This window comes from Nelumbo lutea, chromosome 7, assembly GCF_056320005.1.
Source record: "Nelumbo lutea isolate HS-2025 chromosome 7, American lotus-T2T, whole genome shotgun sequence".
Taxonomy (NCBI): Eukaryota; Viridiplantae; Streptophyta; class Magnoliopsida; order Proteales; family Nelumbonaceae; genus Nelumbo; species Nelumbo lutea.
In genome coordinates, this window is record NC_142690.1 from 28,108,695 (window position 1) to 28,131,185 (window position 22,491).

Sequence of the window (22,491 nt, forward strand, 5' to 3'; positions counted from 1 at the left end):
CATGATTTTTGAATCGTCGTTGACCCAGAAGGTCAGACCGTTTAGTTTGGGAATCATCTAGACAACCGATTCTGCTTTACCTCAAACTTAATCCTTGATAAAAGGTCATTGAATTGGTCAATGATCCATTGACCCGAGCGATTAAACTGTTGACTTGTTTAATGATTTTTAACTATTTGTTATTTTTAATTTTTATTATTAAAACAGACCGTACATTTGAACCAAACGGTCAAACAATCAACCCGAAAACCGGTAATGAGATATTCACGGGGCATTGCAAAATTAACACAAGAATGGGGGCATTTTTGAGAAGTTCCTTTTTTTTTTTTTTAGAAGTGTGTAATGATGGAGGTTCCTTACTTTCGTCAACAAGACAATACTCCTTAATCCTCGCTTTTGCTAATTTCTTTGTCTGAAGGACTCTCTTTCACGGTTCACTTCAGCATTTTTTAACTTTTCAGTCAACAAGGCACCTCTCTCTCTCTCTTTCTCTCTCTCTCCCCTTGGGAGTTCATCTTTATTTTACGATCCTAAATTCCCCGCTATTCTACTCGCGCCACCAGCTCTCTGTAAGTCTGTTTCGCTTCCCTTACTAGGTTTGATCTGCCTCTGTCGCCATGGATGAAGAGTACGATGTGGTAGTGCTCGGAACGGGGCTCAAAGAATGTATCCTCAGTGGTCTTCTCTCTGTTGACGGCCTCAAGGTTTTGCTTTTGCCCTTTTTGTTCCTTTGTATTAGTAGGAACTGCAAATCACGCACTTTGTATGCACTTAAGATTGACTATTCTAAGTCAATCTCGATATGGGTATCTGATTTTTTTTTTCTCCTTGCTTCTGATCTATTTCCATATCAATTGCTTCATGTCATCATGCAAAATATTTTCTTCTTTTGTGTTTGATAATGCGTTCTTTTATTGCTATGCATATCAATCGAGAGCACGATCCTCCGAACAAGCTTAAATATTTCGTATCCAAGTAGTTTTCTCTAATTAGGCAACTCTTGTTTTCCGATGGATTGAGTGGTAGTTCATGCAAGTCTAGATCAAGTCTGGTATGGGTTTTCTTGGAGCTGTTGGACAATTTAATCTGCGCGCTTTCTGTAAGATGTCCATAGTGATTGATTGAAATATTGGATTCGTGGTCACTTCTTTAGTGTGGAGACTTAGTGGTCTGATTAACACCATGCTTGATTTTGACTAAATATTTACTTTACAGTAGTACTGCATCTAATGTCTTATGGTAGCAAATGTGCCTTTTTCCCGTGGTACTGCTAAGGTAATAACAAATGTAATACTATGCATCCATCCGCATTTCAATGACAAGACAAGATCCTTTAGTTGATAATAAATTTGTCTTGTTGCCTGTGGTTCTCCATGAGACAAGGAATGGAGTTGTTGTACTTAAGTTGGTTGGCATTCTGCAGCACAACCACAAGGCCATCAGTTTTAATCCCAATTTACTTACAAATGGTGGACGATGTATTATCCAGTTTAGGAGGGCAGGTTGCACATGGATATGAGGTGCCTGAGGAAAATAACTCCAAAAAACTTGCTGATTTATGTTGAATGATATGTCTGTAGACAATCATCAGTATAGAACTAACATCCATGTAGAGGAAGATCTAATGTATAGACTGTTAGGAATAGAGACACGTTGAGAGTATGCATTTAACATGCATATACTACAGGATGGTGAAGTGTATCTTTAATTTTAGTACATATGTTAATAAGCTTACAAAATGTCCTTTTACTTTCTTGATGAAAATACCTTAGGTTTATGCACTAGCAGAAGTGATTATGGTGTAAGCATTTTTTTTCCAGTTTCTCTTGTCTCATGGATAAAGAAATTGGGAATGCTTTTGCTATCAACATTCAAAATGTTTTTTTTAAGTGTATTAAATATCCAGCATTTAATGTTCATTTTCACTCTTTTTATTTAATTATTTATGTACCTTTTCGCTTAGATGTAAAATTACTGTTGCATTCTTGCTAGTGATGTGATATTTATTATATGACAAAAGAATCATGTTTATTATTTGCAACAATTTATTTTATTTTGTCATTTGATGGATACACAGTGTCACAACAGTTGGTTCTATCACTTATTTTCTGTGTTTTATGAGCCAGGTCTTGCATATGGACAGGAATGACTATTACGGAGGAGAGTCAACGTCACTGAATCTCATTCAGGTTTTAATTTTTTGTCTATCACTTGCAAATCCTGATACCAAACTTCATTGAAATATGTTAGAGTTATCCATTTTTGTTAACTTTTCCAGACATTCTTTTCAGCTCTGGAAAAGGTTTAGGGGAAACGATAAGCCTCCAGCACATTTAGGCTCTAGCAGGGATTACAATGTGGACATGATACCAAAGGTGATGCTTTTTCCTTATTTCCAACTTCTTAATTAGTGCCATGGCTTCTTAAATTATATTTGACTATTGATTTTACAATTTACTAATATCTTCTGGAATAATTTTTGTTTGACTAGTTCATGATGGCAAATGGTACTCTGGTTCGTGTTCTCATCCATACAGATGTTATAAAATATCTATACTTTAAGGCCGTGGATGGAAGCTATGTTTTTAATAAAGGAAAGGTATGCTTTTCCCTCATCCTTGCCAGCTTCCAGCTTAAAATACTGTTTTGCTATGGGGGGTTATTGTCACTGCATAATCTAGGCGTGATGTAGGTGATTAGGCACCCTAAGCTTTCTATGCAACCTATACTCAGGAATTGAGTGGTTAGTCTTCTCCTTAAGGACAAGACATGTTGATTAAGTTGCTTGATTACTTTTGTACTGAATTTAAACCTTGTTTAAACATCATTAGTAAATGCTAAATATTCTGGATCTTGACATGGTTTATGGTTTGATTGTATTTAAAGAGTTTAACCAAGCAAGAAAAATAACAAGTCAGTGGTCCATTTTTCTCCTTAGCATTTATGGCAATGCAAATTAAGCTATCAAATTTAGTTTGGTTCTTCTGGTCTCAAGACAGCTATTGGTCTATAAGAGAAATAATAAAGTCTTGGAAGCCTACCCCTTAGCCAGATGCCCAGATTTAACCTAATTTTAACCAGTTGATACTCTCAGAGTCGTGGTAATTACTTAGGGTGTTCAAATAGGACTGTAGTATCTGGACCCATGCTAATTGTCTATAGGCCATAACTACACCTCAGAGCCCAAGTTATCCAATTGCCCTTTAATGTTGCTACTGAGCTTTTCTGATACAAGTTTCTTCTCATCCTTGCTATAGGTTCATAAAGTACCAGCAACTGACATGGAAGCCCTTAAATGTCCACTGATGGGCATATTTGAAAAACGCCGTGCTCGCAAATTCTTCATCTATGTCCAAGATTATGATGAAAATGATCCAAAGACGCACGAGGGGATGGACCTTACAAGAGTCACAACAAGAGAACTTATTGCGTATGTCGTTATCTTAGCCTTGTGCATTTTTTCTATTTTTTCCTGTTATTTTTATTATTAATTTTATTCTTAAAGCTGGTTAGTTGAAGGAATTTTGGTTGGTCTGAAATGAAGTGCTAGCTGTAATAGAACCTTTTTCACCTTTCATCCTCTTTTAGGGTGCTTTTGACAAGCGACAACATAGTACTGAATACAGTCAAACTCGCAATTTTCTGGGTCCAGTCTTTGTGATGGATTAGGCAAGGTCTGATCAGGTTGGAAAGTTTTCTGTACAAACCTGGCCCATGCATTAATTGAGTTGAGCAAGAGCACCTGGAAAAGACTGGCTAGGATTGAGTGTCATCCCAAATATTTTATAAAGATTGCTAGGTTGGTTTGGATACATGGTGGTCAAATGGCACTAATGATAAATTGTTTAAGTCTAGCTTTTTAACTTTTTAATGGTTAGCATTAGAAATTTGTTTTGCATAGTAATTGTTTACGATTTTCTCTAACACCTCTTTTCATCTCTTGTATATCTTTTATCTACTATAGACCTTCATGTCATTCTGCTTATGATTTTATTTTTATTACTTTTTGGATAGCAAATATGGTCTTGATGACAACACTGTAGACGTCATTGGTCATTCTCTGGCACTTCATAGAGATGACTGCTACCTTGATGAACCTGCACTAGATACTGTGAAGAGAATGAAGGTATGAACCGTATAATGAAGCCAGCTTGGCTTTTAGTTCTTGAACAATGAGAATTCCAGTACTCCACCTTTCTTTTTTTACTCTGGAAGGTTTGATATTTTATTTTGTAATAGCTTTATGCGGAGTCCCTTGCACGTTTTCAAGGAGGATCACCATACATCTATCCATTATATGGATTAGGGGAACTCCCACAGGTTGCTTTTTCTTTTCTTCTTTTCGGAATCTTTTTTTTTTTCTCTAGAAATCTAAAATGGCACTAAAGCTTCATTCACTTACATTGGGGTGCCCTTTTGTTTTCTCTCAGGCATTTGCACGTCTCAGTGCTGTTTATGGTGGGACCTACATGTTGAACAAACCTGAGTGCAAGGTATTTTTGTGGTAGTCCTAGTACCATCTTTGCCCATTTTTTCTGCTTGTGTGGATTCCAGACCGCATTCTTGAAAACTTGTCTTAGCTTATGTGGATTACTGACTTAAAAGATAATCTATTGCTGCATTACCAGGTGGAATTTGATGAGGAAGGGAAAGTTTTTGGTGTCACTTCAGAAGGGGAGACTGCTAGATGCATGAAAGTTGTTTGTGATCCTTCGTACTTGCCCAACAAGGTAAAGATGCTTTTCTTTTTTGATGGGTAAAGTGCCAATTGTACTACACTCATCAAAAGAAAAAAAATACATTAATTGTTTTAATATGCCAAAACTAAAAAGAGGAAGACAGTCTTTACACAAAAATTGCTAGATTTAAGCTGTATGGCTAATGTAAAATATGTACATGTGGACACTTTCATCAAGGGAAAAATGATATCATTCCAGCAATTACAGTGAGAAAATTTAGTTATATAGGACAGGCCCATAAACAAAACATTGCAAGATATAAGCAGTACGGCTCATGTAAAAAATGTACATCTAGGCACCTTCATCAGATGGGGAAAATGACATCATTCTAGAGATTACAATAAGAAGGTTTAGTGATGTAGGACAGGGAGGAAGTGCCCTGCAGATCTGTATGTGTAAGGCAAGAAGGGACTTTATCTGGAGTCTGGACTATGGGCAAAAAATTGGGTTTTAGATTTGAAATTCAGATAATTTAAAATTAAAATATCTCCATAAATCTGGAACTATAAATTAGCGAAAAACCTCTCTAGATCCAAAAAACAAGAAAACAGAGTATCATTTGGACCAGTGATGGTTCATCAGTTTGACCATCCAGATTGAAAGGGTTAACCCGCTAAAGCAGATCTGTCCCTTAGATGGGACTACCAGACCACTGCAGCTTTCACCGCCTATCAGCAGTGTTGTCGGCAGTAAGTGCTCTCTCTCTCTTTCTCTCTTTTATTTTGACCAACTATTTACTCAACTGGTTTGGTGTTGGTCATTGCTTAAAATTATAGATTAAAAATATAAATATAAATTAGTATGGAGTGTGGACTATGAAGTGGGTTGAACGGTTCACTGGTTTAATCGGATGGGTTGACAGTTTGTTGACCAAGTCAATGGGTTTTTGGCTTCTAACAGGTTTGCTTCTGTGTGATGGGTTGACGGTTTACAATGGTTTGAATCTTGACTCCTAGAAATATATCAGGGTTATGGGCCCAATGTTTTTAAAAGGTGTGGGAGGTGTACTCTTGGAAGCGCTCCTCCAGTGAGGCACCCCCAAAAGGCTAAAACACCCTAAGGCTAAAGGCACTGATGCCACTTAGGCATATGCTTCAGGTCCATGAGGTGCATGCCTCGTATGCCTTTTGCATGAGGTGTTCTAGAGGTGTACGCCTCACATGCCTCATGCGTAAAAGGCAGAATGAAAGAAAAAATGGAAGAAAGAAAAAGGAAAGGGAAGGGAAGGAAAGAGAAGGGAAAGAAAAGAAAAGGGAAGGGAAGGAAAGCGAAAGAAAAGACATTTGGGTTGAGGGCTCTGCCCCAGACCCCCTTTGCTCGCCTCCCCCAAATCCCCAACACCCTTTTAATGCACCTCAACTTTGACAATACCCCCTCTTTCAGCTAGTGTTATGTATTTCCATTCTTCTCAATACAAGGCATCTTTCATAAAAAAAAAAAAAAAAAAGGATGAGATCCTCCTTCCTCTTCTTCCTCCTCATCCCCCTCCTCTTAAAGAGGCTTATGCCTCTTATGTTCTGAACTATGCCTTATGCAGTTACGCCCCTAGGCAGTGAAGTGTCTCATGCCACACCTCCATGTAAACATTAATGGGCCCAGCACCCAATAGGTGCTGTGGAGGTCCCATTAAGCTGCTTTTCCTAGAACCTTTCTTGGTTACTGGAAAATCACCGAATGGTTTCTTTTCTTCTTCCTTAAGCCTTCACCTGCATTATTCAGTAAATCAAAATCAGTCAAGATTTTTTGATCTATATCTGACTCAATTTATTAATCAAATAAATAAGATACGAACATCACAGAGCATCCCACTAAGAGAGCTACCCTCGGCTAGCCTTCTTATATTACAATATCCCTTTACAACTTACTTTATAATTCCCCTAAATTGTTCACTTCTGTTCACCCCTAACTTGGTTAATCTATCAGCCAAGCTGTTGGCAGACTTGGGAGTCCATGAGAGGAACCATCTCAGCCCTGCAGCCAGGGCCCATATGGCCATACCTCCCTCATGACACAACTGAATCTCCAAACTCCTGTTTCCTCATTCTTCAGCCCAATTACTGCTTTTTAATCTTCCTCTATGAGAATATTCTGCATGTTTATGGATTTAATCAACCTGAGACCTTGTAGAACCTTATCAGCTAAAAGTGCCAAAACATTCTTGCAATGTAGCCTCCTTAAAGAAAGAAAGAAAAAAAGAAACATACAGATATTTAAATGGCTATTAAAGAACATGTCAATCCGAGTGAGATTGGTGAGGAGAACTGCCAACAGTTTGGCATATAGCTTAGCCAAGCAAGGGGTACATAAAATACACATGTTTTGGGCTCAAATGTACTCTTGGCTTGGGTCAGCTTCTAAAGCTGGTTTTTTCTTTTCACAACTTGTTCTAACCTGATTTTTCTAATTAATGAAATCTCTTCTGTGTTGTTTCTCTGTTATTAATAAAATCTTTTTTCTGATAAAAAAAAATCTCTTCTGTGTTGCCGATTAAAAAAAAAAAAGGAAAGAAAGAAACATACCTTCTACAAGGCAGGAATTGAACCAGATATCAAGATATGTAAAGGAGTTGAATTCAGATCTATGTTTTACATATCTGTTGGGTGTCAAATTGAAGTCAGATATCCCGGATTCTTATCGGATTGGCTTTGGATATGCTCCTATCCAAATTCGATCAAATCTGTTTGCAGCCCTGTGGGGCTCCTATGTTGTGTTCACATTTGGATCAATTAGAGTGCGGATTAGTAGTGCTTTTCTTTTCAGTTCATAAATCTGTGCTAGGTGTATGGCCATGCCTATGTTAATTATTTTCGAAGACAAAGAAATAAAAAATGATTGTGCTTGGTTATTCGATTGATCCATGGTCCTTCGATCATGACATCAGAGAAGCTTGCTTCTTGGCCTCTACTGTAAACAGTTCATTCAGATGGATCCGAGGGCCACCTAATTGTTTGGTGGATGGATAGGAAGAGGGGTTTAGAGGTTTGATTTGTTCTGGGACTGCTGCTGTTCCAGGTTGATGGTCTTTTATTGTATTTCTCTTTGTTATTCTTCTACTGGGGCTTGTGGTTCTGTTCTTGTACCTACTTTGGTTTTGTACTTGTATATTGAGGATTTGAGCTTTCCTCTGATGCATTCATTATCTTTCATTTTTCCTTTTCTAATAAATTGATTATTATTGGTAAACCATGCCTAACAGATATTTTGAATGATGGAACAGGTTAGGAAGGTTGGGAAGGTTGCCAGGGCAATATGTATTATGAGCCATCCCATCCCAAATACCAATGATTGTCACTCAGTGCAGGTCATCCTGCCACAGGAGCAGCTGGGCCGCAGATCTGACATGTGAGCTCCCTCTCTCTGTTTATGTGTGTCTTTATCTGTTGCAATGATAAAGAGGTATATCAAAACATGTGTGAGTTTGCTTTGTAGTACCATTGATGAATACCACTCATCTTTGGAAATTTACTTGACTGATTTGGACAAAATAGGGATAGAACTGATGTGATTCTAATGCTGATAAAAAAATTGGTGTGGTTATAAAGATAACTATAACCACAAAAAAGAGTAGGGGAAAAAGAAATACATTTCTGAAAATTGGAATTTTGTAAAAAATAATCAGAAGGGAGTCTGGTGGGAGCTAGGCCATCTTTTGGGGTGCTTGCCACACAGTTATTGTATATCATTTGTAACTAATAAAGTTTTCACTGTTACAAATAAAAAAATCAACACATAACCATAGCAACCAAAAGAAGGGGAAAAGGCAATACAGGAGCATGATTCTTTTTTTTTTTTTTGGAAGAAAAGGATAAATTAAAAAAAAAAAAAAGAGAGTACAATAGGAAGGTTATAAGAAATCACCTGAGAGAAGAAAGCAACCGAACAACAACAACCAACTCACAGATCCGTAAAAAGAAACAAACAACAAACACTCTGATAGACAAAAGCAAAAGCAGATAACCTCCCTAACTCAAAACATATCAGTCTTCCCCTTCAAATGCTTCAAACTGTCTTCTTCCTCGTTCCATGCCTCTTGTCCTTCCCCTGCACAAAGCTTCTTCATCATCTCTTCTTTGTTGTTCCTCTCAAACATTTCAAATGCTTTCCTTGCGAAACAACAAAAAAATACACAAAGAATTCAGTTCATAGTTTTCTGTAAAAGAGGCAAAGCTGGCTTGTTCCAGCAGAGACGGATTGAATCCCACTGCCACCAGGGGTTGGGGGGTGGGCTACCACCCGTTGTGTAACCCAATGAACCGAAAAAAGGAGGCAAAGCTGTGAAGCCTGTGATGAAGAAATAAGACACACCAGAAAACATAGGATTTATAGACAGCCCATAAGAGAAATCCACAATACAGCAAGGGAGATCGGTGCATGCTTCAAATGGACAAGGAGATCAGCTAATGGTTTAGCTGACACGTTGGCTAAACAAGGGACTGTGAGGGAGAGTATGTTCTGGGCAGTTTTGTAAGAAATATCACTGGGGCTCAACACCTACTTAAGGGTTGACAGCTGCACTTAAATCTGGAAAGTTATTTTAAAGTTATTTAATGAAGTTACTGTTTCCAATAAAAAAAAAAAAACATAGGTATGTCCAGGACAACGATAAGTTAGTACTGAAACAACATAGGCACCACTAAAGAAAAAGGGGCAAAAGAAAATTTTAATATATGACATGGCAATATGCAAATCCAAATTCTAAAAGAAATAAAATCCTCTTAGCTATTGTCTTGTAAACACAATGTTATGGACTTATAGGCTTGAGTTCTACATGGTTTAAATTGTTTAAACTCTAAAAGTTGCTGTTGCAACTATGGCTAACAATATCAATGTAAGTTGTAAAAGTTTTGGGAATATTGCAGATATATTGCAGATATATCTACATGGTTTAAATTTTTTCTCTATCATGTCAACAAATATATTGCAGATATATTGGGAATATTTTAAAAACCATTGACAAGTTAAATGAACATTCAAAATTTCAAAATAGTGATGATATTTTTTACAATTTCACAGAAATTGTTGGAAAATTTCTCCTAAAAAGAAAAATATTGGTAATCTGGTGGTTGGACACGCTACTACCTTTCTGATTCTGAATGTTAGTCACTCATTCAGTCATTATATTTCCAAATAAAAAAGAGGCAAGAGGCAACTGGTAAAGGAATTGTCAATCTAATCAAAACAGTCACACAAACAGAAAGAATAGAAAATAAATGGTGTGCAAACTGCAGGATATAGAGTAATGATTAGTGTTACTAAACATTTCTACAAACCAAGGTTGTATCTTCCAGAAAAATGGGGTGCAAATCTAGTAACTGATTTGACATTTATTATTCATTTGGCTTGCATCCTTGGGCTGTTTCTTTTAAAATTTTAACAAATGCTCAACCTAGGCCTGTTCCAAGTTGCACTCCTACAGAAAATAATGCAGGTCTGGGTGTGCTAGATTAGCCAAACAGTTATGAATCTGTTTGCTAAGGCTTAATCATCTATACTTCAGGAGAATTGTCACCTTTTTCATTTAGAACTTTTGGTTTTCATTAAAAGCTTACCAAGGATATTTCATTTGTTAAGTAAAATGATATTCCGTTTATACCAATAAAAAGCATTATTCCTTTTTGAGTAAAAGGTCATAGTTTTTAACTTTGTATACATATGGCCGGTCAACAGTTATACTCAGCTTTGCAAAAGGCTTGCCAAAATCTATAAACTAAAAAAGTATTGAAGATCAACTGTCCGTTCAAATTTAAAGCAGGAGAATCTGAAAAACCTAATGTTGATCAAAATTCAAGTCCAAAAGCATAATAAACTGAAAGCTTTGGTTGTGGTAGCTTCTTCTGTTCATTTTTTCTTCTCAAAGATGTGTGGATTTTATGGTTTTTTTTTTATTTTTTTTATGTGAAAGGTTTCACTTCTTAAACAGTACTAGATTCTCAAAAAAAGGTGTTGAGTTCACTTCAAGAGCATTAGATTCCAATGGTCATGATTCCCACTGAAGCCCTTCATTAGTTAAGTAATGATTAAGTCCTTTAGGCTTCCTGGAGTTACTTATTTTATCCCAAAACATCCAATACGTGAGACTGCATCCCATGATAGTGTGTTCATTCTGAGCTTGTAGGTTGTAGAATATATAGTGATTGATGGCGAGTGTTTTGTCCACATTAAAAGTTGCCATTTTTAAAGGGATCTGGGGACTGCAAAATGAACTATTCAGCAATAATGCTTTCCTCTTCTTCCTTAAGGGAAAGGGGAATGAATTTCACTGAGAAAATGCCTCTTGTGTTAACCGTTGGCCTCCTCTTATCTTCCATATGCATGGGTGGTGTATACCACTAACATGATGGCACTTACAAGTAGGGGAAGGAAGAGAGGTGTTGAATGAGGAAGGAGACAGGTGGGAAGAAGTGTTTGAAAGGGAGGATAAATGTGCTTTTGAGAGGGTTTCTTATTTTTTCTCTATGATCTCAGAGTAAAGAATTTTTTGGGAGGTGATTATGGGATGGTTGATGTGAGTGTTTTTTTTGTTTGGTGTATCATGTTGTTTTAGTTGTTGGGATGGGCATTGTCTTTAACACCTTGTTGTTTGTAATCAGCCTCTTTTTTCTTTTAATAAATTTCTCTTTTACTTATAAAAAAAAAAAGAAAAAAAAACTCCTCACCTCCCAATTCTTTGCTTGTCTACTCAAATAGAACTGTAAATTGGCTGATCTTTTATCCATTTATGTTCAAAACTTAATTCATGTGTCTGTTAGCACTAAGTGTATTACTCCCAGGATATTCATGCTGTAGTTTTTGTCTTATTGCTCAAGGGCGCTTTGTATGTATTATGACATGGTAATATGCATATTGATGTTTTTGTCTTTTAAACCATGATCCTAACATGTCTACTGGCAAGTATACAAAGATACATGGATTTATTTTATAATACACTTCTATTGTTTGATGAAGTAAATTAGTACTAATAGATAAATGCATACTGTATAATTATTAATTTTAATTTTATTAAACCATCCATGAAAACCTTATATATCCCTATTTGGCTTGTCTTTTTTTTTTTTTTTAAAGAAATCTCTTCAAAGCCACATGGCATCAAGGAGAGGCACAGATCACTGACTTAAGGCATGATGAGAGTAGGCTAATCATGTCAGGTGTTTCCTAAGTCTCAAACGTCAGGAGAATCAGGAAGCTTGCATCTCAAATGTATCTGGGAACACTCGCAACTTGTTTTTTGATAAATCTGGAAACACACTCTCAATAAAACAAGTTTCTTGGGAACAGTGTAGTTACTTGTGTGTACCTTGGTATAATGCGGTTCATATTTGAGATATTTATTGGTACTCTAAGCCATATAACAATAGGGTAGGAAAGATGAGAATAGCTTTCCTATTCATAATTAACTAAAGTGTGGTCTTTTCTGTAAAATCAAAAGACTGACATTGTTGAATCTTGCCATTTGAAAAATGATTTTTTATATTGATTCCAAGAATTGCCTTTATGATTGAACAGGTATCTTTTCTGTTGTTCTTATGCACACAATGTTGCCCCTAAGGGTAAATTCATAGCATTTGTCACAACAGAAGCAGAAACCAACCAGCCAGAGGTTGAACTTAAGCCAGGAATCGACCTTCTAGGGCCTGTGGATGAGATATTCTTTGATGTCTATGATAGATATGAACCTGTCAATGAACCTTATTTGGATAATTGTTTTATATCCACGGTGAGAATCTTATGATGAATCTTGACCATCTTTGACTAATACAGCAGTTAGTAACAGTCTTTTGTACCATCTATTCTTTTTTGATGATTGAACAGAGTTATGATGCAACAACACACTTCGAATCAACTGTCATGGATGTTCTCAACATGTATACAATGATTACTGGGAAGGTACGAGTTTTAATTGATGGGTGTTTCTCATGTGGTGATGAATTGGTCCGTCCAATAAGTAAAATGATTTTGATGATTTCTGTTGTGGGTCTTGATCACCATTGGGCAATAGACAGGAATTTATGATGATGATTCGAGTTGGTTGGTTTTGGATTGGGGCCTATTCAAGCACAATGTCATTGACCGAAGGATCAACCCTTTATTTTTGGCTTCATTGGCTACACAATTTTGGAGTGTGGGGGGGTAGCCCATCACACATACCTGGGTGAAGATGGGAATTGATCCCAAATCTTTGCTACAACCAACCGGAGACCTTACAACTGAGCCAGTTGGCACCTTCAAATGATCAATCCTTAAGGCCCTAACTCAACTGGAGCTGGGCAGTTCAAATTTGAAATATCCTTTATTCCATATGGTCTTAATTGGGGTTAGGCTTAAATTATTACTGCTCATAGTTGCTGTTTGTAGCTATGGCTAAAGCAAGATGAGGTGTATGAAGCTTGAAACTAATTGGCTGTTAAATGTTAGTTTGGCTGTTAAATTACCTACGGCCTGTGATCTTACACGTGGGAGCATGGTTGTGATTGGGGGGGGGGGTTGGACCTGTGGACCTGTATTTATTATTTAGGATCGTGTAATTCCTGTATTGTTGACTGAAAATCCACTGTGAAACCGCAGTATATGCAGCTAACAAGATTCGTTTGAGCAGGTTTTGGACCTCGGTGTGGATTTAAGTGCTGCCAGTGCTGCAGAAGAATGATGAATTTGTTCATTTTTTGGGCATAAATGACGTGTTTCTGATATAATCTTTGTAAGGTTGTCTTGCTGGAGAATGTGCTATACTGAAGTGATTTAAGTTCTCTTATTCTGTTCCTTCCATTATAGATCATCTTCAGATTCAATCATGTGGTATATTTCTGTGCTTGCTGGTTTCTGGTGGACGTCTCCTTGCACAGGCATGCATTTATCACAGGGTAATCCATTCATCCTGGGTCCAATGATGGGCACAAAATAAACTACCCAAAACGAGATGGCTGAAGAAAGTAGGTGGGTGAGGGGAGCAGGAAGGAAAACTTTACAGGGCTAAGCCTCTCAAACTACACAGCAACTATTCAATTTTGACTACATAATAACTAGGTGTAAAGCAGTCATTATAGGGCAAGTCCCTATTTTGATGCTGCGTGATCATTTCACTTCAGTCTCGTAGATCATGTCACAACTCAACTCATCATGGTTTAAAAAAACGAACCGGTCAGGGGTCTGGTTATCGGTTCAAATGGTCCAACCATTTGACCTGAATGGCCGGCCCATTCTGATAAAAAAATAAAAAATTAAAAAATTGGAAAACAGTCAAAACCGTTTGAATGGTTTGAACGGTTAACTGGCCGGTTCAGTGGTTTGTTGACTAAAATCAATGGTTTTGGGGGAAAAAGTGGTTTTGGAGGAAAACGGAATCGGTCAGGTGACCGGTACCTGGTTCGACTGCCTGGTCCGGTCCAGTTTTGAAAACCATGCAACTCATAACTTAGGGGTGTTTGGATCACACTTGTGCCTGCTTTGCCGTTGCATTTTGGGTTGATCAATACGAATTTATGAGAAATGTATTGTTACGTCATATATGAGTGTGTCTCAATTAAAAGAATGCATACATGAGCAAGGTTGCTGGTGTATCTGCTTGTATCGGTATTGTTTTTCATTTTTTTTGTTTTTTATTTTTTTGAATCTGGTTCAGAGGGGCTGGTCTAAGGCTAGTCTACCTCCTGAATCACTCGTCGACCCAAAACACCCCCCTGTAGGGGTGTATCGGCTGATATGGGTAGATATGTGACGAAATGAGTTCCAACATGCTACCAACATGATCTAACACCACATGCCTCACCATGAGATTGGGACCCACCATAAAAGTGGGAGTTACTATGTATGAGATGAGATGTGCAGTCGGATCATGTTGGTAGGGCGTTGGAATGCAAGAGATTCAGACTCCTTAGTGATGGTTTCTTTTACTGTTGTAAAAGACTGAAGTAGCATATGGAATCTTAATCGGAATGGTCTATTCTTATAGCTTGTTTGGTTCAAATGAGAATTGAAATAAGCTATGTTATGGGATCTCATTCCTAAGGGAGGGGGAGGGAATGACCATCCATGGGGGAATGCCATTTCACTAGGAATGAGAATAAGATTTTGATTCTGTACAACCAAACACTTGGAATCAGAATGGGCCATTTCGATTTTAATTCTAGACCCCTATTCCTCCAAACCAAATAAGCCCTAATTTTCTCATATCTATTTATCTATCTATTTATCTATAGACGGTCCATGTTAGCATGCTTCTCCTTTCTCCATTACCCCCACCTTGCATTCTCCTTGACTCTCTCTCCTCTCTCCTTCCCACCACTCCCATTAAGCCATGTCACTATTCCCAACCAAACTACCTAAAATATTCTTAGAATCTCTCTACTAAGATAACTCCTATAAGTCATTAGCAAGGCTGCAAGTTGGGCCGGGTTAGGTTGCGTTGAGGCCAACCCTAGCCCAACCCTAAGTTCTAAACCCCAACCCTAACCCTAACTAAGTTCCTTCAACCCTAATCCAACCCAATCCAACCTGGAGTCAATTTCAGGTAAAGTTGGGTTCTTCCCATCCTTTAAAACCTCATAGAATTTCTCGATTTTAAATCTTAACTCAACTTTCACTACATATATTTATCTTATGTTTGATTAGTATTTGTTTGTTGACGTTTTTTTTTGTCCTTTTAGTACAAAGTTCAGAAAAACAAGTGTTAGAAATGACTATTGTTTATTATGAATTATGACTTATGATAGATTTTTCTTGGGTGGCAAACAACATAGAGGAGATAAAGAATAAAATTTTCAAAAAACATAAAATAATGTTATTAAGGTTTTAGCCTTTCTGATTAGGATTAAGTGAAGTGATTATCTTAAAAGAAATACATGAGACTATGTGGTGGGGGCTATACAAATATCATGTATCTAAACAAACCAATGTATGCTATATATTACATATAACATATATTTATATATGACATGTACTATAGAGTTGGGTTGGCTAAGGGGTCAACCCTAACCCAACCCGAAGTAAAGTCAGGTTCATGAATTTCAACCCTAACCCTAACCTGAACAACCCAACCCAACCTTTTCAGGTTAGGTTCGGGCCAACCCGGCCCAAGTTGCAACCTTAGCCATTAGAAACCTATCATGTTACCCCACTCCCCAATCAATACCTAAAATTTCTACCCCTAATCTATATCCACTCTCTCTCATTTAAAATATTTATATTAATTAATAAATAGTTAAATATGATTAATATTTAATCCAACCCATATTCAATGAGTATTAAATAGTCTTACTACCAAGTGTTATTAAATATGGTCAGTAAAATACAAAAAGGAATTATATATACAGTTATTAATTAACTCGTCATGACTATTTAAAGTATTTTGGGTAAATATTGTTATATTCAAGCTAACCAGTAACATTTTATAGAAATTGAACTCTTTAACTAATTTCTATAAAATTGATAATTATATTTAACAATTATCAAAACGTATAAAGTTTTTGTTATTTCTATTATTATATTATTATAGTTAATAAACGAATGCAGATGAGGGAATAAAATATTATAAAGTTGGAAAATGAAATTATTAATCAATTTATATTGGAAAATAAAAGATAAATTAGGGTAATTTTGTTAGTAAACTACTTAATAAAAACAAATATTTAATAACAATTTAAAATAATTTTCAATAAATCTCCATAATTACACAAATCTAATAAAATTTTCATAAAACTACATTTTTGAAAAATAACATTTTGGAAATTAAAAGATATAATATTGTACATTTGGAAAGTTTTTGAAAGTTTATTTAAATAATTATTTAAAATTATTAGAATATTTTGGAAGTTTTAGGAAAATTTATTACATATGATAGATTTTGGAAAACTATTGAAAAATTATATAATTTTCATTGTAAATTATTGAAAATTATTAAAGAAAAATAAGTATGAAAAAGGGAAAGCTGTAATTTAAACCAATAATTACACAAATTATTAAGATAAATTAGTATAATATTGGAAAAATGAAATTATTGATTAGTTTATATTAAAAAATATAAGATAAATTAATGTAATTCCCTAAGTAAACCATGTAAAACGAAAATAAATTATTTAATAACAATTTAAAAATAAATTTGATTAAAATTTCAAAATTACAAAAATGTAATAAATTTTCTAAAATTTTCATAAAATTACATTTTTGAAAATTAAAGACAATTTGGTGTACTTTTAAAAATTTACCATATGGCTGAACCCGCATGAAACTAGGAATGGGGCGAGGAAAATTCGAGGATTTCCCATCCTTGATGAGAAGTGGGTGCCTTGCGCTGAATTCACCTAACATTGAGGATGAGGCAAGAAAATTCGAGGATTCCCCGTCCCTAACTCCAAAGTATATTGGATTAGGTCAGTGATAAAATAAGAGAGAATAGACTAAGATATGCAAGTGTTAAGATAGATGAGTGGAAAAACTAAAAATGATAGAATTAGAAATGACATTATCCATAAAAACTTAGGAATAGCTTTAATAGGTGATAAAATAAGAGAGAATAGACTAAGATGGTTTGGGCACACGCATATAAGACCACCAATTGCGCCAATTAAAAAAAATACATGGATAGAAATAGTAAAAAATGATTTAAAGCTTAAGCACTAATAATTTAACAATGAATGTAACTTTAAATAAAACGGATTGGCAAAATAAGATTCATGTAACGGAACCCACATTGGGAAAAGACAAGAATGATGATGTCACCAGCATCAATGGAGTCATTGAAATCAGAGACGAAGACCTCGCCAACAATTTCTTTTTTGGGTCCATCCCAAACTCATTTTCCAACTTAACTCTCCTTTGCCAACTTGCTCTTTTTGTGAAATTCATTTTCTAGCAAGATACGTACCCACCTCTACTGGTTCTACTCTCTCCAATATCTAAGAGCTCTACCTCAACAACAGCTATCTTCGAGTAATAACCAACATCTTTCATTCTCGAGTATACCAATTGATGATGGCTTAGTTGGTAGGATCTTTGACTCATTGGAATAGTGACTTGGGATCAAATCCCATTGTCTCAGTTGGGGAAAAAAAGAGAAAAGAACACTTGTAGTGTGCACCTTTCCACTATTCTTTAGAAATGAGAGCATAAAAGATGAACTCATTTAGAACTATGTTGTAATTGATGGAGAATAGACTTGTTCATGGGCTGGGCTCGGGCTTGGCTTTTGCCAAATTTTGAATGTGGCCCGACTCGAAGCCCAAGCCTGACATAATGTAAGGCCCGAAGCCCGGCCCATGAACAGGTCTAATGGAGAAGTGCTGTTGGATATATCAACCAAACTCTCATTTGTTTACAATGAAAGTAGTGGGGACCTGCTCCTTGGGGCTACACAATTTAGGGGATCATCCCCCAATCCATAAAGTCCCCAGCCCTGGTGTAAGTTGGATTTGATCCTAAGTCTTTGCAACAACCAGCAGGAGACCTTACCAACCAACCAACCAATTGACACTTTGGCATGGATGTTTAAAACTATTGAATTAATAAAAACACTCTATTTATTGTTATTTGTATAGAAAAAAATAATAATAAAAAAGGAAGGAAAAACTTGAATATCTTAAAACTCCTTAATACAAATATTGATATGAGTAAGTCACTTTTCAAAAATTTATGGTTAAATTGAATTGATATGAATAATTTTATCAAAATTTATTGATATTAATAATTTATTTTCAAAAAATTCTGAGTTTATGAATAATTAATTACTGAAAATATAACAAATTCAGTAAATTAATTTTTTATTTAAATTAACATTCACTAAATTAAATTAACAAAAACATGAAAATTAGTTTATAAAATCATCACTAAACTAAAATTTTCCAATAAATACCAAAAACCAATGTAAATTACCCATAATTACGGAAATTATTAATGGGTGATACCTAAACCACTAAAAGGGTATTTCAATACAAGAAAAATGAATAACAAGAATGGTCTATGGGCAATTTAGGTGTTTTCAAAAATCTTAAGACAACAGAAGCTATGTTTCTATTAATTTTCTAACGTGGAATTAGCAACAGGGGCTAGTTGGTATAGTTTACTCCAAAGGTTAGGCGATGTTTTTGTAGCAATTAAAGGTTAAGGGTGGTTTAAGTATTTGCTAGAAACGTCAGGGGAGGTATAAATAATTTACCCTTTTTTACAAACAGAAAACAGAAAAAGTCAGTAAAGATTTTGGAAAAATGGAATTAGTTAATAAGTCTTCAAACAATTGTTAGAAAATGTATAAACACATTTAAGGATCAAATAAACACACACACACACACACATATATATATATATATATATATATATATTAGCAAGGAATTGTATTAATTAAATAGGAGAAAATTATATAAGAGACTTTAAATATGCCATTTACTTGACATTTTGACTTTTTTTTTCTTTTTTATTATTATATGTTTCGGTTTGACTGAGAATCTTCAATTATAGTTGTATGTGTTTTTTTTTTTTAAATATAGTGACTTTGTAATTGAATCATATTACGTAATTAATGTGCATGTGCTTTGCATGGGGCATTCTAATATATATATATATATGAAGGCTTTCCCCCACCATTCAGACATGCAGTTTTTTCAAATTTAGATACATGTCATTTTAGAAGTTGTTAAAACCCACAGCCCACTACCACCATTTAGAGAAGTGGCCTTCTCATTTTCTAGAAAGTTAGATACATGGCAATTTCTGAGAAATTCCTGCTAAAGCCCACAACCCACTATTAGGCTACAGTTTCCCACCATTCAGACACATGGCCTTCTCATTTTTTTTGGAAAGCTAGACATGTAGCATTTTTTGAGAAGCTGCAGCTAAATTCCTCAACACACTACCACCATTTTCAATCCATTGCTAGCTAAAAAAAATGCAAAAAATGCAAAAGTGGTTATCCACAACCATTCAATCCATTTTCAATCAATATTCTAATAATTATTGAAAAGTTATTTTTTGAAATAAATGTTTCTTGGAATTTTAATAATTATTTAAAATAGGAATAAATATAAATTTAACATTATTGATTCCATAATATAAATTTAACATTACTGATTCCCCGTACTTAGTACAGGGTCATTCACTAGTTTCAAATGATAATAATCTCAATATTGTTATGAAAATCCATGTAATGAAGATAAATAATCACAACATTGTTGTTGGTTGATATATTGGCTTCCAATCTAAAGACCTAGCTTTAAATCTTTAGATTTGTAGCTTATAGCAATATTTTCATATAGCAATTGAATTGAATAGTCAAATTGATATTGGCCTGTCATTTGGGCAATTTTCTCGAGCATGTTTCTATTCAAATTAATTTGTTGCAAAAATAAAAATGGAAAAATAATATTGGTTTGGTCAACAACCATTTGACATTATTGGTTGAACTATTGACTTATTTGACCAGCTCAATGGATAGTTAATAAGACATTAGTTTTGTTTTCTATTTTTTATTTGTATTTCATCCATTACATTGTAAATATTAATAATTCCCATTTTTACACATTTCTTTTTTACTATGATGATATATAATATTAAATATATGCTGAAATTTTTTAAAAATTTTATAACATTTCTATATTTTTATCTTTTATTATTTAATTTATGACAACATAAGTTAACTTGTTTGATTAAGAGGAAAATGTATTTCTAACTGAATTTTTATCAATATATATATTTTTTTATCTCGTAATCAAATCAGTTGGCTGGATTTGTTGACATATCACCCAATTAGGATTTTAAGCCTATTTATCACTAGGTTGCTTGCCTATAAAAACTATTGACTTAGCCAAGAACATAGCTAGTGACCTAGCTAATTGAACCATTGAACCACACCTGACGTGGTAGTGTGATCATGGGTTTTTCTTAATTTTTGTAGTCTCTGTCTATCAATCATAAAAATAACTTTTATTTATTACATTTACTTTTTTAGCACAATGAACATTATAGATGTGACCACTACAAATTTTTTATATATTTTTACAATTTATTGCATTTTGTCTATTTTTAAAATTTTTACAATTTAATTATGACATCATGGGTTGACATTGGCCTATCTAATTTAGAAGGTTGGACTGTTCACCTAATACCTGGATAGAAAATGATTTCATTTTTAATCAATTTTATTTTATTTACATGTAATGGAAATGAATCTTATTTAACACATATGGTCCCAAAGATTGAATTGTTGACCCACCACCAGAAAAATAATTTCATTTTTGGGTTGGTTTGAAATTTTATATTTTATTTCCAACATCAATAAAGTAACTATTATTTATCATACTTATTTTTCTTTATGATCAATATAAAATATTAGATAGATGCCTAAGTGTTATTTACAATTTTTTTGTATTATTACATAATGTTTTTGTGATTTATATTTTTCTATTTTTGTTTAATTATGATATTAAGGGTTGAAACATTTGACTCAAAAGGTTGAATTGTTGACTCTCCATTACAAATATAATTTTTATTTTTGTATTGGTTTTAAGTTTTTATTTCATTTTAACATCAATAAGAATAATTATTATTTTTTCATACTTATTTTTCTTTAATATGATTAATATATATATGTAATTAAAGATGCGACCATTTTTCTATATTTGTTATTCATTTATTTTAAATTTTTTTTATTTACTTATGACATCATGGATTAGTCCACTTGCCCCGGATGGTTGAATTGCATACTCGCCACCATGATGGAAAAATGGTTTCATTTTTGGGAAAATTTTAAAATAAAATTGTATTTTATATTGTTAAAAGTATTGGATGTAGATCTAATTGATAAAACTTATTTGTTTTTATCTTTCGAAAATAATATTTTAAACATAGGATTCAATAAAAGAATGAAAGTTAATAAGACTTAATGTGAAGGAATTAAATAGGGAGAAATGTGTTAGTTCAAACTACATTTTGTGTCCTCACAATTAGAGAGGGAACAAATTCAAAAATAGGGGTATTGTAGTTAAGAATAGAATTCAATGAATGTGGATGAGAGTTAATAATTTAATGAGAGGAATTTGAATGAGGAAGTGATTTTCAAGTTACATTTAAACCTTTAAAATTAGACAAAGACCAAAGTCAAAAATTGATAGTTTAGTCAAACAAAAGTTCCACACCATTATTCATACTTTTAATAAAAGTATATATATATATATATATATATATAAGATTTAAATGAAAAGTGTAAAATGACATTTTTACTATAGCTTATTTTCCAATTATTGAACAAAAGAAGAACTTTTGTGTCTTTTTTATCAAAAAAGCACTAACAGGGACCCATGTGATGCACTGGATTTGTTAAATTAAAGATAAATAATAGAAACATGAAAAAGTATACAATTGTTCTATATAATAATTAATAATCATTTATATTTTATATACTAATTTTAATATTTTTTTTACAATACAAGAATAACAATAATTAATTTTAGATAGGGTTGTTTATCAAACTTAGGGATGACAATTTTCCCTATTTCCCCAATCCCCGTAGGGATATGCCCCAAATGGGGTAGTGATGTGGATGATTTTCCCCCTGTGTGGACGGAGATGGGGAAATTTTCATCTCCATTGACAGGGACAGGGAGAGCACTCCTTGCCACACGAGGACCCTGATCCCCACCCCATGGGATCCCCAATAATATATATGTCCCCATCCCCACCCCACCCTGTTGCCATTCCTAATCAAGTTAATGAAACTGACCAACCCAATTTCTAGTATTTTTTAGTCAACTTTGGTTCAACAATTTCCCAAACC

The 22,491-nt window shown here is 34.4% G+C and overlaps 1 protein-coding gene across 1 annotated transcript; it reads left to right on the forward strand.

Moving 5' to 3' along the window:
* The first annotated feature begins 289 nt into the window (after window positions 1-289).
* LOC148845868 (guanosine nucleotide diphosphate dissociation inhibitor 2-like) lies at window positions 290-13,525 on the forward strand. Its single transcript, XM_088955312.1, has 13 exons — window positions 290-704; window positions 2,127-2,189; window positions 2,292-2,375; window positions 2,492-2,599; window positions 3,258-3,430; window positions 4,015-4,126; window positions 4,240-4,320; window positions 4,431-4,493; window positions 4,629-4,730; window positions 7,957-8,081; window positions 12,243-12,453; window positions 12,549-12,623; window positions 13,333-13,525. The coding sequence occupies exons 1-13, from the start codon at window positions 618-620 to the stop codon at window positions 13,381-13,383; spliced, it is 1,335 nt and encodes a 444-aa protein (XP_088811438.1). The 5' UTR covers window positions 290-617; the 3' UTR covers window positions 13,384-13,525.
* Window positions 13,526-22,491: the final 8,966 nt, after the last annotated feature.